The sequence below is a fragment of the Hydra vulgaris genome, chromosome 05 (assembly GCF_038396675.1).
Source record: "Hydra vulgaris chromosome 05, alternate assembly HydraT2T_AEP".
In the NCBI taxonomy this organism is placed as follows: Eukaryota; Metazoa; Cnidaria; class Hydrozoa; order Anthoathecata; family Hydridae; genus Hydra; species Hydra vulgaris.
The window spans coordinates 17,425,001-17,440,000 of NC_088924.1; the positions used below are offsets into that span (position 1 = coordinate 17,425,001).

At 25.3% G+C, this 15,000-nt stretch overlaps 1 protein-coding gene across 1 annotated transcript in view; it reads right to left on the minus strand.

Moving 5' to 3' along the window:
• Positions 1-1,765: 1,765 nt before the first annotated feature.
• LOC136071894 (kinesin-II 95 kDa subunit-like) overlaps positions 1,766-15,000 on the minus strand; it is a 53,734-nt gene continuing 40,499 nt past the window's right edge. The window contains 10 exon segments of the mRNA XM_065797553.1: positions 1,766-2,166; positions 2,436-2,513; positions 2,796-2,935; positions 5,362-5,467; positions 11,929-12,045; positions 12,115-12,233; positions 12,445-12,564; positions 12,706-12,810; positions 14,235-14,327; positions 14,747-14,868. Of these exon segments, the coding sequence (XP_065653625.1) occupies positions 2,097-2,166; positions 2,436-2,513; positions 2,796-2,935; positions 5,362-5,467; positions 11,929-12,045; positions 12,115-12,233; positions 12,445-12,564; positions 12,706-12,810; positions 14,235-14,327; positions 14,747-14,868 (1,070 nt within the window). The 3' untranslated portion in view covers positions 1,766-2,096.

The window sequence follows — 15,000 nt, forward strand, 5'->3', positions numbered from 1 at the left end:
ATTATACTCAAATATTTTCAGCTTTGTAAAGTTTATGCGAGCACGCAAATACCGTTTTTTTTTCTTCTGAATCAACATCAACAACATCTAACATCAGCAATCACTGTATATCAGCTGTCTCAATGCCAACTTGTTGGCAGCCAACCTTTAATATTGTAGTAACTCTGGGCTTCAAAAAGAAATTCAAAATGAAATTGAAAAAGTGTTGCAAAACTATTCACAAACATTTTTTCTTTAAAAATAAAAACGACGTAAAATAAAGTGCAGGTTTTGTGACAGATCAGGTTTTAGACTTTTGACAAAGAGCAAGAATTCTAACAAAGCAACGCGTTATAACACATGTTGAAAAACTTGTTTAGAAATATGGAACACTGAAAAAGAATAAAGCCCGCAAAACAGAATATCAGCAAAGAAATAAAGAAACTTTTTCTCAGTAAATCGAAGAATTTTTCTCATGATGATGCTTTTAAATTAAAGACAATAAAAGAAAAACAGACGCTTTTTATACTATACTTATATATAAAAGAAGGAAGAAAAGGCTATATGAGTTTGGTTAAAACAAAAGTGCTAAAAAGAAGAAAAGAAGGAACGTATTCGACAGTCACAGACCTAGTTTGACAGAATCAGACTCCTCTCAGGGTACTGTTATTGAAGTTTATTCCATCATCAGCAAAGAAACTAAAACTGTATGAGTGAAAAAAAAAGAGAAAAAGATTATATCCAATAAAGATTATCTCCAATAAAGTGATTAAGTAATCATAAAATAAAGTAATTAAATTATAAAATCAGGAGTAATCAAGAATCGTAATAAAGGGTCGAGAGTCCGATTTTGAGCACTTTGATTTTTTTTATTGCATATTATGTTTATTTTAACTTTTGTTTTTAACACCCATATCAAAAATTTAATACTTTAAGAACATGAATGCTATACAGCGGTTCTTGATGATAAGACCTAACGGCGAGTTTCCGCATCTTGTAAATATTTTAAATGTATAAAAGTTTTTATATTACAAACTTTCATTGTAAAATTACAGGAAAATATATATATATATTTCAGCCCAATTCAAGAAAACCCTTTCAGCTCTGGTATAGTTTTTGCACGTACGCAAATAGTAACTGGATTTCAAAATAATAGTTAGTTTCTATCAAAAATCAAAAAAATGGAGTTAAAATTACAAACTGCTAATACGTTTGAAACGCTATCATCACCTCAGTTTTCACAAAATTTTCACATCTAATAAGTCTACACACACAAAAAAAAAATGCAAAGATTCAAAAGGAAGTGTTTCAATAAACTTGAAATACTCGAGAGATTTAAAGATGCTATCAGTTAAAAAATACTCAAAAGATTCTATCAGTCAAATAGCAGAAAACATCATAAGCTTAACTTTAATGAAAAGCAGCAAATAAACCAACAAACATTTATCATTGAGTATCAAATTATAAAAATTTGTAAATACACTAGTACTATTGTTTTATATTCCTAATAAAAAAAGTAAAACTGATTTAATCATTATTAAATAATAATGATAAAGCTTATTTAGAAATTTTATATCTCTGAACCGAAACCTAATTTTTTTATGGGTTGATGGGGGTGCAGGAATTAACTCCCCCTGAATATGCCACTGTTGTGCACGAACTGAGAATAAAGTCTGGACACGCCAATGTTAGGTTTTATTAACAATTTGCAAAATTAATTAGGCAGCTGATAGTTTTTAATGCTGAAAAAATGTGACAACAAAAAAAAAAAAATTAAGGAACAGAATTTTGTAACTAAAAATTTATCTATAATTTATAAATTTATTTACATACAATAATTTAATTAACAAAAATTATAAATATATTAGCATTAATTATGATACAAATTATATATACATAAAAAATTGTTTGCGTAAAAACTATTTGATATTCATATTCTAAGATATATAACTTATAATGGTTTAATTTAAAAATCTTTTTTTTATTAACGTAATTTAATTTCTCTTCCAAAACTCTCTTCCGACCTCTTCCAAAAAAGGAAATGAAGAGGACACATGACGCAACGTAAATTTTTATGTTGAAATTGTCTATTTTAAATCAATGATGCATAAAAGTAACTAGTTCTTGACAAGGCCTCTAGCTGTAGGATACTCATTATTTTCATTGGTCGTATATACTCTCCCCGGTCTAAACAATGGTAATTTTATCACGACAAATATAAATTTCAAAAAAAAAAAAAACTAATCGACTTTATAAAAATATTGCATACTAATTATAATATAATTATATTATATATTGCATACTAATTGCAAAAATATTGCATACTAATTAATTTATGTAACTAATTTAATTATGCATTTTTCAAAGTTCATTATTAGAAATAAACTATTAATTATCAAGAAATGGAACAAAGTAAAATATTCAAGCAAAAAAATTAATGACACAAAAAGATTTACCCAACAAGCTTGGCAGTTTTTGGTCTCTCTCCTCTCTTTCCTTTGATTTTTATTTTAGTATTAAATGTGTTTGACGAACTGCAAACAACAATTCAATAATAATAATTTATAATAAACAATTTTTTAAAGAACAGTAAAAAAAAAAAAAAAATCATTCTACTCAGAACTTAATAACTGATAATAAAAAATTAACTTTTAGCTTTATGTATATATACACACATATATATACATATATCTGTGTGTGTCAATATATATATATATATATATATATATATATATATATATATATATATATATATATATATATATATATATATATATATATATATATATATACATATTTATATATATAAACCTTACGATGCATCTAGCGTAAGATCATCTTCATTTTGTAGAGCAGCATCTAGTGCCGCTTGTATGCGAGGAGCAACAGAAGGGCCTTCATAATCTCGAGTAGTCCGACTAGGCATGTCTAATTCCATTTGAATGATATTTTCCATCTAAAAAAATATTTTAAATATATTTATGCTTGTAAAAAAATGTAATGAAAAAATAACTATTTAGCAGCAAACAACAGGCGTTCATTAATATTTTAATTTTTGGTTCAATAGACAATTTGGTTCACAAAAACATAAAGTAGATGTTACATTTAGTTACGCACTTCAACTTTTTCGACCAGTAAAGTATCGTATAAAAATCAGCTATTTACAAAATTCATAAAGCAGAGATAATTTAGTAGACTGCTTTGAACTAACCATTCAACAACTACAACAACAACGGCAAAATAATCTTGGACAATTTTAAATACTTTAATTTGAACAGTACAAGTACTTTTTTTTTTATTATGAATTCTGTAAAAATGATGTTTCAACACGGTGTCAAAAATAAATTCAGTGTTAACAATTACAGTTTTTATAACTGTATCATAACCATAATCATTAAGAAAAGGTAAAGCTGAACTAGCGGGTGGGGGTGATGGGAGAACATTAAAAAGTTTTTTTTTTGTTTGTAGAATTTTATTTAGCCTGGGCAATATTAATCCTATTATAAGTTTTGAATGAATTGTTTATATTGTCACTGCAAAGATTAAAAAAAATCAATTAAAAAAATTTAATTGATTTTTATTGATTTTACTGGATTTGTTTTTGAAAGAAGCAATCTAAAAATACTTTAAATTTTCTTACTTTTTCATAATTACTATTTTTTTATAATTACAATTATTTTAGCAAAACATTTAATTGTGACAAGTAAAACATTAAATTGAGAAAAATTTATATAATTTATTATAATTAATATATAAAATATAAAATTTATTACATAATATAAAAATTATTATGCAATAATTCAGTGCATAAGAATTTTATATTATATATAAGTTTTAGCAAAATAAAAAAAAAGACAATCAAAACCAACTCTAAAAGTCAAAAAACAGCCCAAAAAGATGTTGCTTTCAGTTTTGGTTTCCATGTATACAACATTGTTTACTGGGAACTATTTCTGTCAAACGCCATAATAACACTAGCAACTTATTTTGCTCAACTTAGCAAGCTTCAATCAGAACTCTTAAAGAAATGCCCACGGTACAAGTTTACTTCTTCCACAACAACATCTGCCCTCACTTTGTTTAGTTACAGCAGCAAAAATTATTGGAGTTTGGCTGGGAAGCGTTGCCACATTAATTTTACTAGCCCAACTAAGTGCCAACAGATTTTTATACTACAACTTAGTGATTGTATAATTGCTAAGTAACGGCTTGCACAATAAAAGATTTGATAATATGAGGAGGCTTTAACAGCACTTTAAACATTTCTTTGATTTAAAACCAGAAGAGTTTTACACCAACTACTTCTGTTCTTTGCTTGAGCATAGACAGGACATAGAAAAAGATGGTGCATATATTGTTGAAGAACTTAATTATGAAAAGTCATGAAACTAGAAAAAATGTTTTTGAAAAAATGCACATTAATTTTTAGCCAAATCAATAGTATAGCTATAAATAAACAGACATAAGGCAAAGATACATAAATAAAATCATTTGGATATAGATACAAAGAAAAAAATTCAACTGAAATTAAAAGTTCAAAAATTAAAAAATATATATTAAAAGACTGTCTACATAAATTAACTGAAACACTAAAGTTTTTTTTTACTGTATTCACCTTCCCATGGTCAAAAATATATCTATATCATTTAATCACTTCATTTTTTTATAAAAATAAATGACATTGTGTTTAAAATTTAGTTTAAATTTGAAACAAATTTAAAATTTAAAAAAAGTTAGAGTTATTTAAGAAATAGCGATGTTCAAAAATATTATAAATCTTCTAAATGTTTGACATTTTTAATCTATAAGTTGTTATTTACATTTTTAATCTATAAGTTGTTGAAAAATGTAGGTGGTTATTGTATCTAAAATAAGACAATTTATAGTAAAAAAACTTTAACATAAAACCACCTACCTTAGTGTACTTAAGTTCAAGTAGGAGAAATTTTTAAGCTTGGAAAATAATCTTTCATTTGATTTTAAAGTAAAAAGATTCAACTTTACTGAATCACAAGAGTGTATTAAGGTTAAAAAACTATGAATGGTAGATGGGAACAATTAAATGCAACCATTATTCTATTGTAATTTTTTATAATATAAAAAAAGATTACTTGTTTTTTATTTATTTCTTAATTATTGCTTTTATTTATTTATATAATCACTTAAACTTGTAAAATTAAAAAGTTTAAAATCTTGAAAATATTATATTTAACATATAAAACCTAATTTTATTCCTAAAGGTTCAAAACTATATTTAAAGCGACTTTTTAAAACAATAATTTTTTAAACTTTTAAGCAACTTTTAAAACTTTCAAAGCATTTGAATTTAACAACTAAAAAGGAATTATAAACAAATCAAAGTATTTTATTGTTAAAATTTACCTTATACCGAGGGTTACCACCAAATACTGCTGCTTTACGTGCATACTCTGATATTGGGCGCTTATTTCCTACTGCTGAAACAGGGCGCTTAGCCATTTGCTGAACGCTTAAACAAAAACTCAAAATTAAATATATGTGTATATATTGTATATATATATATATATATATATATATATATATATATATATATATATATATATATATATATATATATATATATATATATATATATATATATTAATATGTACTACTGTCCATAATAATTTGAATGGTCATATTTTTCAATATAAGATATCAAAGATTTACTAATGTGAGAAAAAATTTTTTACATGAATTATATGTTGTTGTCCAATTAAAAAGTGTACATAAAAATTAATAGAAAGTCCCATTAGATTAGTTTTCAATTTACTTGTCTATTTAATCAACCTTAGTGACAATAACCGCTTTACATATTCTAGGCATTCTACTTAATGACTTATCCAATTTGTCAAAGGTTTTATGCCACTAACTAATAAGATTTTCTATGTTGCACAGTTACACACTATTTTATCATACGTCCAAAGACTTTTCTTCAACAAACAACCTTCTATTGAAACCAAAGATTTAAAACTTTGACACGTCTGTCAACAATTTCATTCATTTAAGTACTTTTGTCCACTTAAGCATTTTTATTGTTTTTTTCAAAACATTTTAATCAAAATACTTTTTATTTATTAAATTATCTAATAAATGTAAAAAAAAAAAATTAAAAAAATTAATTTTAGAAATGTCATTTTAATGATTATGGACAGTAGTGTATAAATATATGTGGGTTATATATATACAGTGGCGAGCAAAATAATAGGTGTGAACCAAAAAATTAACAAATACAAGAATATCTTTGAAACAAATAAAATAAAAATTTGAATTTTTATTAGAACTTTTATTTTATTACATAAATAAACAGAAATTAATAAGAATTAAGTTATTAAATATATATAATATATTTTAATTTAATAAAAATAAATTCCACACCGAGCAAAATAATAGGTGTAAAATAAGAAATGAAGATGGAAGTCAATAGGGTTGCAAATTATTAATATTTTGTTGCATACCCTTTATTTTTTAATACTTCCGTGCATCTTGACGGCATTGAATCCACTAGTTTTCTGCAAACTTCTACAGGAATGCTGTACCAAGCCTCCTGGAGCATCATCCACAGTTCATTTCTATTTTTTGGATTTTGTCCAGAAATTTTAAGTTTTAACTGCCTCCATAAATTTTCAATAGGATTTAGATCTGGTGACTGAGGTGGCCATTCTAAAACTTTTACATTATTGGTGGTAAACCACTCTTTCGCAGCTTTGGATGTATGTTTTGGGTCGCAGTCCTGTTGGAAATGCCAAATTATTGGCATATTTTCTTCGGCAAATGGCAACATGACATTATTTAGTATGTCTACGTATGTATACTGGGTCATAATATCTTTGATCCAAAAAAGTGGCCCCACACCATATCAGGAAAAGCAACCCCACACCATTGTATTTCCTCCATCTGTTTTCCATCAGAATTAAATAAATTAATCTTAGTTTTATCACTCCACAAAATATTACGCCATTTTTGGTCATATCTGGTCCCCGCCAAGCAATATGATTTTTTGCAAAAATTTTTCTTTTCATAATGTTCTTTCTACCAAGTAATGGTACTTTCCTCGGAGTTCGAGCTGGCAACTTACTTTCTAAAAGCCTTCTTCTAACTGTCCAAACACTAATATTTTCATTAATTTCATTTAAAATTTGTGTTGCTGGCTTGAATGGGTCTTTTTTTGAAATAATTGTAATGTGATCATCCGTACGCTGACACGTTTTGCGTGGTCTTCCTCTATTCTCACGTGATTTTTCTGGTTTTAAGGCATTTGTAACTTTATTTTGAGAACATCCCATCGTAACTGAAATTTCCTTGTAAGTTTTTCCTTGTTTTCTTAAATTTAAATGTATTTATATATATATATATATATATATATATATATTATATATACATATTGTATTTATATATATATATATATATATATATATATATATATATATATATATATATATATATATATATATATATTATTCTACATTATTGTGTTATTAGAATATTTAAACACAATAAATATTACTTTTTATTTTATTTGGCTGAGGTGAGCATGCTTTGTGGAAAATAAAAATGCTTGAAAGTTTTTGAAGTTTCAAGTTCCATCTTTTATTATTAGATCTTCATAATTGTTTATATGAATTATTATTTTTACTTTTATATTTGTGCTTTATTTTCTGTTTTATATCTTATTCATAAATTTCAAAGTTATGTTCATTAAATTTTAAAATTGTCTAGATTTTATTCTACATTTTTTTTGTATCCTTGTATTGTAACTTCATTAAATATTTTATGGAGAATAAATTTTTTACTTGGTTACATGTTATTAACTTATTATTAAGTTATTATTAAGTTGATAAACAAGTTTATTATTGATTCAAACAGTTTTATTATTGAAAGACCTCCAGGAATGTAAAGACTGGTACTACTGTGAATAGAATGTATAAACAGCTACAGAAAAGTATTTTAGGAATTATAATTAGTGTATTCAAACGACTATTTGAGTATGTTACATTATATAAGTAATAATCCGAAGTGTTCACAAATTTTCTATTTTTACAGATTTAAATGTTTTATATTAATAATTTTTTATACAAATGTTAGTGTATATCTTAAAAAACTGTGTTTCTCTCATTTATATTAATTAATATCCATTTAAAGCACTCGCTTCATAAGTGAGAGGTTCCGAGTTCAATCCCCACCACATCCCTGGTAGTACCGCGCTCAACTTGTTTCTCGCAGCGCCCTTATTCATCAAAGGTTCATGTTTCGGAATTATAGAGTTGAGAGAGGGTTATAACCATAAATAAGTAGCCTCCTCATCTGTAGTGGCCTTCTCAGCCTTGAGGAGGTGAATTAACTAAAGTAAAAAAAAAAAAATTTATATATATATATATATTAGGGTGACCCAGATTACCATGGTAAAAAAAATGTTGAACAGTTAATGCTACACAAGGGTACCTATGTTCCACTACACCATAAGACTCTCTGAAAATTTTTGGGAATAATGAAGCAAATTTAGTCCTACTTTGATCACATTTTACTGGATAAATAAATCAGCCTAATCATTATCATCCATTTACTATGACAAACTATTTATGTTATGTTAATATTTATGTTATTAGTAAACCATACATTGTGTTTCTACTTTCAGAATTTGAACATAACTACTACAACCAGGACTAGCAGTGCTATTAATGTATGGCTTGTTGGAATGTTAGACAAGAAAATTATCAGATCTGGACTGCCTAGTAATGGATCCATTTTGAGAAACTTTCTGTTTCATCATCAAGAACTTGGAATGGCAGTTGCAGAGAGTGCTAAATCAACCATTGATGCTGCACTGGTGAATTAGAGGTAAGACCCGCATTCCTTGTGGACAAAGGAATTGTTGATTCCAGTGTGCGCAAGCTATGGATGCTGTTCAATCACTATTGTGACTTAAAAAAGAATTGTTAACCACAGAAAATCAGTTGTAGAATGAAGGAAACAATTGTTTCTGAGTAATCTCAATGATTTGTTTAATATTTTAACTAAAGATGCACTAGCAAAAATGACCTATGATGAGGATAAACAGTTCCTTTAGATGATGTGAAATGATCCATCTATTGCAAGTATGGCTGGTGTAGACAAGTCTCTTGCGAATAAAGGGGCTCGTAAAAATAGCAAACTTTTGCAAGCAGTTTCTCGAAAAAAAAATCTGATATTGAAGCACAACAAGCACTTGCAACTACTTTAGTGCCAGAAGACATCAACATCATCTAGCAGCAAATCAAGCAATGATTAAAATATTAATAACTTTGATGCTCCTTCAATTTTAACAACACGTGAACCGAAACCAAAAAGAGCGAAAAAACTATTGTTACAAAGGAGCTTGCTGCTGCTCTCAACTCGATATTTCAGGGAGTAAGGAGATAGTAGACAGAGTTGCTATTTAAGTCACAAGTGGACACTTGGAACATTTTCTGGCAGTGCTAAAAACTGGCAGAGGCACAGGAGAAGAGCAGTATAATGCTTGTCTTGGGAACCTGGATAACTGGCACTTACGTTCACAAGTTCAAGGACTTGTGTTTGATAAAACTAATTCTAACACTGGAATTCATCTTGGTGTATGTACATTAATTGAGAAAGTTTTGCAAACTCATATGGGTTGATTGTCGTCACCATATATTTGAGGTCATGTTGTTGGATGTATTTTCAGCTACAGTGGTGACCACTAGCAGATAAACTATTAATGTCTTCATTTTAAAATGAACTGGACTATCATCAACAAATATAGTTTAAGTCGCTGCCAATGATGTCTTTATCAGAATGCCTAATGGTATAGGACAAGAGATGATCTCATTTTATAAGACTGCAATCAGAGATAATGCATAATCAGAGATAATGCATAATCAGAGATAATACAATGCAAGATGGATGGCTAAGACCATCTATTCTATAAAGATATGCCTCTTCAGAGATCAGATGCAACTAAGGGCACATGAGTTCCAAGGTTTGATGAAGGTTCCTTTGATTGTTTCGCTCATTTATGCCTGATTCTGGCAAGAAGTACCACTTGCTAATAAAGCACCATTGAATGATCTTAAACTGCTAAAGTTGCATGATGAGTATCCCTAGTGCTGTGCCAGTGATAAAGCATCTGCTGCTTTAAAGCAACACTTATGGTACTTTTCAGAGAATCTAGTACACTTGCTCTGTTTGACGAGTGAGTCAGAGATGAAATCAAGACAGAAATGGTAGTAAACTTTTTTCGTGCACCAAACAAGAATGCTGTTAAGCTAGTTAAAAAGAAGACCAAACAAGAATGCTGTTAAATTACTCTGTCAGAATATGTCACAAGCAGGTCAATATTATTCTTTGATTTGCTATTAAAAAATGGAAAAGAAGAGGCTAGATAATTTCTATTGAAGCCACCTACACTATGGTCCAATAATGGGATATTCCAGGGCAAAAGTTACCCTTCTCAAGGTTGTTAATGATAGAGTGATGCATTGCCCTCATCCAAATCTACAACAGTGCACTGACAAAAAATGAGACTCAAAAACAATATTTATTGCAACTTGTTCGCAGCTATTGGAAGCAGTTTCCTGCTCCAACTAAGGGAGTGGTGATGAATGTCAATAAATACTTTCTGGTAGATAATGGGCATTAGTACCAGCGGTGATTTTTGAAGACTTGATCACAAAATTTTTTTTATAAACAACAGTATTAGCCACTCTAGTTCATGTGATTACATTATTTAAAAATAATTATACTATATGGTGATTCAGTAAATGTTATTTGTAATAAAGTGCAATAATGCTAAAAAAAATTATAGACTTGTTTCTTTTTTTTACGGTTTCCTAAAAGAGTGCATTTTGGTAGGGACCTCTAAATATAGTCCAATTTGCACAAAAGTTTTTGAGGATACTTACAAAATCATATTTAACATGGGCAGCCTTGTGAAGCAAAACAATTTGAAACTTTTTTTTGGGGCTGCCCTAATATATATATATATATATATATATATATATATATATATATATATATATATATATATATATATATATATATATATATATATATATATATATATATATATACATATATATATACATATATATATATATATATATACATATATATATATATATATATATATATATATATATATATATATATATATATATATATATATACATATATATATATATATATATATATATATATATATATATATATATACATATATATATATACACACATATATATATATATATATATGTATATATATATATATATATATATATATATATATATATATATATATATATATATATATATATATATATATATATATATATATATATATATATATATATATATATATATATATATATATATATATATATATATATATATAATGCATACATCTTATACAGCTGATTTAGGTGAGCAGTGTGATGTCATTATTAAATAGCCTGCTGCCAGGGGCTTCAGTACATACATTGACTGACAAATAGCCTGACTTGCAGCGGAGTGCTGCTACATCAACTGAGAGTTTGACATGAGGCAGCAATCTTTCCATTCATTATTCTTTGTTTTTTTCTTCTTTTTCTAAAAAAGCCGTATCATTTTAGATAAACAAAAAAAGTGAGCAAATGCTTACATAAATATGCTATAGTAGAAATATATATCTATATATCTATATCTATATATATATATATCTATATCTATATATATATATCTATATATATATATATATATATATATATATATATATATATATATATATATATATATATATATATATATATATATATATATATATATATATATATATATATATATATATATATATATATATATATATATATAGTATCACTTCAGTAAAACTTGTGCCCATTTTCTGTTATTATATATTAATCAACTTTAAAGGTTAAATGATTTAGTGTAAATTTTACTAACTTTTCATGATTGGTTAATGGCTTCATAATCCAATTTTCTGAATCTGCATCAAAGTAAGCCCTTTTTTTCACTTTTTCTCTATCATCAAGGGGTATAAAGTTTTCAATAATCAATGTTCTAAAACAAATATTTTTAATGAGAGAAATTGGAAAAGAATGTGTAAAAGACAATGCATTTAAAAAATACTTCAGCTTAATAGCTCTATTCAGCTCTTCCAGTGTAGTTGCCAATACTTGTCTCTCTTTTATGTGATCTTCTTGTGCGTCTGAAATTTCTTGCTTTGTAGTTTGCAGCTTGGCAAAGAGCTGTTTAAAATAAAAAATGTAAAAAAAAGTCTTTACAAATAATGTAATGTTAAAACAAAAAAGATCTATCACAGGAGATGTAGAGAACGAAGATAAAAAAATATGTTAAAAAAATAAATACAAAAAATAAAAATAAATAAAAACATTAAAAAAAGTTTAAAAGATGTGAATATTTATAAGAATATCTAGTAACAAAAAAATTATCAAATACTTTTTTTAATTTTTTTGTTTTAACATCAACTTCTTGTTGTAAGGAAGTAAAGTTTTCTTTTATTTCCACTGCATTTTCCTCTTGTTGCTCAAGCCTTTGCACAATCTCTCTTTCACGTTTCTATGTAAAAATACAAAATAACTTTCTTAAATTTCCCAATATTGTCTAAAATTAGAAATAATAGAAAATCTAAGTAAAAGTTACAAGTAAACATAAAACAAAAATGGATTAAGTTTTTTAAAAAAATAAAAAAAAAACAACCTTTTGTTCTAAAATTTCTTTTCTTCTTAATTCTAATGCTTTTTCCTGTTCTGTAGTTTTGTCAATAATGCTTTTGCCTCCAATAAGCAGTTTGCTTTCCATTGCCTATAGAAAAAAAATCAGTTTGTTGCATTTTATAATTTTTATAAAACATCTGAGTATTGAAAAAGCACATTTTTTCAATTTCAAAACAAATAAAAAAAGATCAACATTTGTCAAAGTTATAATGTTCAAAAAAAGAAATTACTAATAGGGCAATCTGAGAAAACCCATTTAAGCAAAAAACTGGATTAATACAACAGCTACAAAACAAACCATCTGATTGGAAATACAAAAGGGCAACCACTTTCATTTTCTATATTATTTTCTATATCATTTTCATATCTAGTAAATCATCTAATACTCTGAATAATATCTCATTAAGAACAAAGTTAATTCTCTCTAAAGTACAAACACACAAACATATATATGAATATATATATATATATATATATATATATATATATATATATATATATATATATATATACGTATATATATGCATATATATATATATATATATATATATATATATATATATACGTATATATATGCATATATATATATATATATATATATATATATATATATATATATATATATAATATATATATATATATATATATATATATATATATGTATATATATATATTTATAAATATATATACATATATATATTTTTACAAAAACTTCTTTTTATGGATTAACTTCTATTTGTTAAAAATATATTTATTTTTAAAATATTTCGAGGGAATATAGATACTCTCGCTATCAAGTATATTAAAAACCATTATATCGTTATATCAAGTATATTAAAAACCGTTATACAATAACGGTTTTTTTAATATACTTGATAACGAGGGTATCTATATTCCCTCAAAATATTTTAAAAATAAATATATTTTTAACAAATAGAAGTTAATCCATAAAAAGAAGTTTTTGTAAAAATATATATATGTATATATATTTATAAATATAATTATATATATATATATATATACACATATATATACGTATATATATATATATATATATATATATATATATATATATATATATATATATATATATATATATATATATATATATATATATATATAATATATATATATATATATATATATATGTATAGATTTCTCTAAAACCTATAATATATAGGTTTTAGAGAAATCTATATATATATATATATATATATATATATATATATATATATATATATATATATATATATATATATATACATATATATATATATATATACATATATATATATATATATATATATATATATATATATATATATATATATATATATATATATATATATATATATATATATATATATATATATAAATTAGGCTAGCTTAAAAAATAACACTTAAACTAACTGTGTTCTATATAATAAAATAATACTGGATTAAAAAATTTTGGAATGAAAAATATTTTTAGAGGTAGCACAATCCCCTTAAACATTAGACAAGAAAAATTACCTTTATTTTTGCTTCAATAGCTTGAGCCTTTTGTTGTTCTTTATTGAGTTCACTTGAACGCTTATCTATTTCTGCAATCAACTTTGCTTTTTCCTAAAAGAAGATACTAAGATAAAAAATAAATTATTTAATGAATTCAAACTTAAAATATTAATAACTTGATAATATTTAATACTAATTTTTTCACTTAGCCGATTATACAAGCAACAAAGGAAAAGACACAATGACAAGTTATTATTATAAACAAAGATATGATAATGAAAACCATTATAGTATACATATATACATTATAATAATATCATTAAAAACAAACAAAAGTATAAACAAATAAAATGACAAAATAAACAAAAATTAATTTAAAATAGTGTATTGGTAACTTATTAAAAAGTATAGTGTCTTTTAGTTTCTTAAAAAGCATAATTTATTTGTAGTTAATTAAAAAGGATTGTGTATTTGTATAGTGATGATATGCTATTGCATAACAAGCTAGGACACAAGCCTAAAAAACAAACCTCTTCAACAATGCTACTATTTTGAAGCAGCATCTGCTTTTCTAGATCAAGCTTAGCTTGCTGCTCTTTAAGAATATTTTCTGCTGTACCTTCTACATCTTCTTCTGCTTCAATTTCTTCTTCTATAAAATACAACCATTTTATATAATATATATACACACATATTTATACATATATGCACACACACAGATATATATATATATATATATATATATATATATATATATATATATATATATATATATATATATATA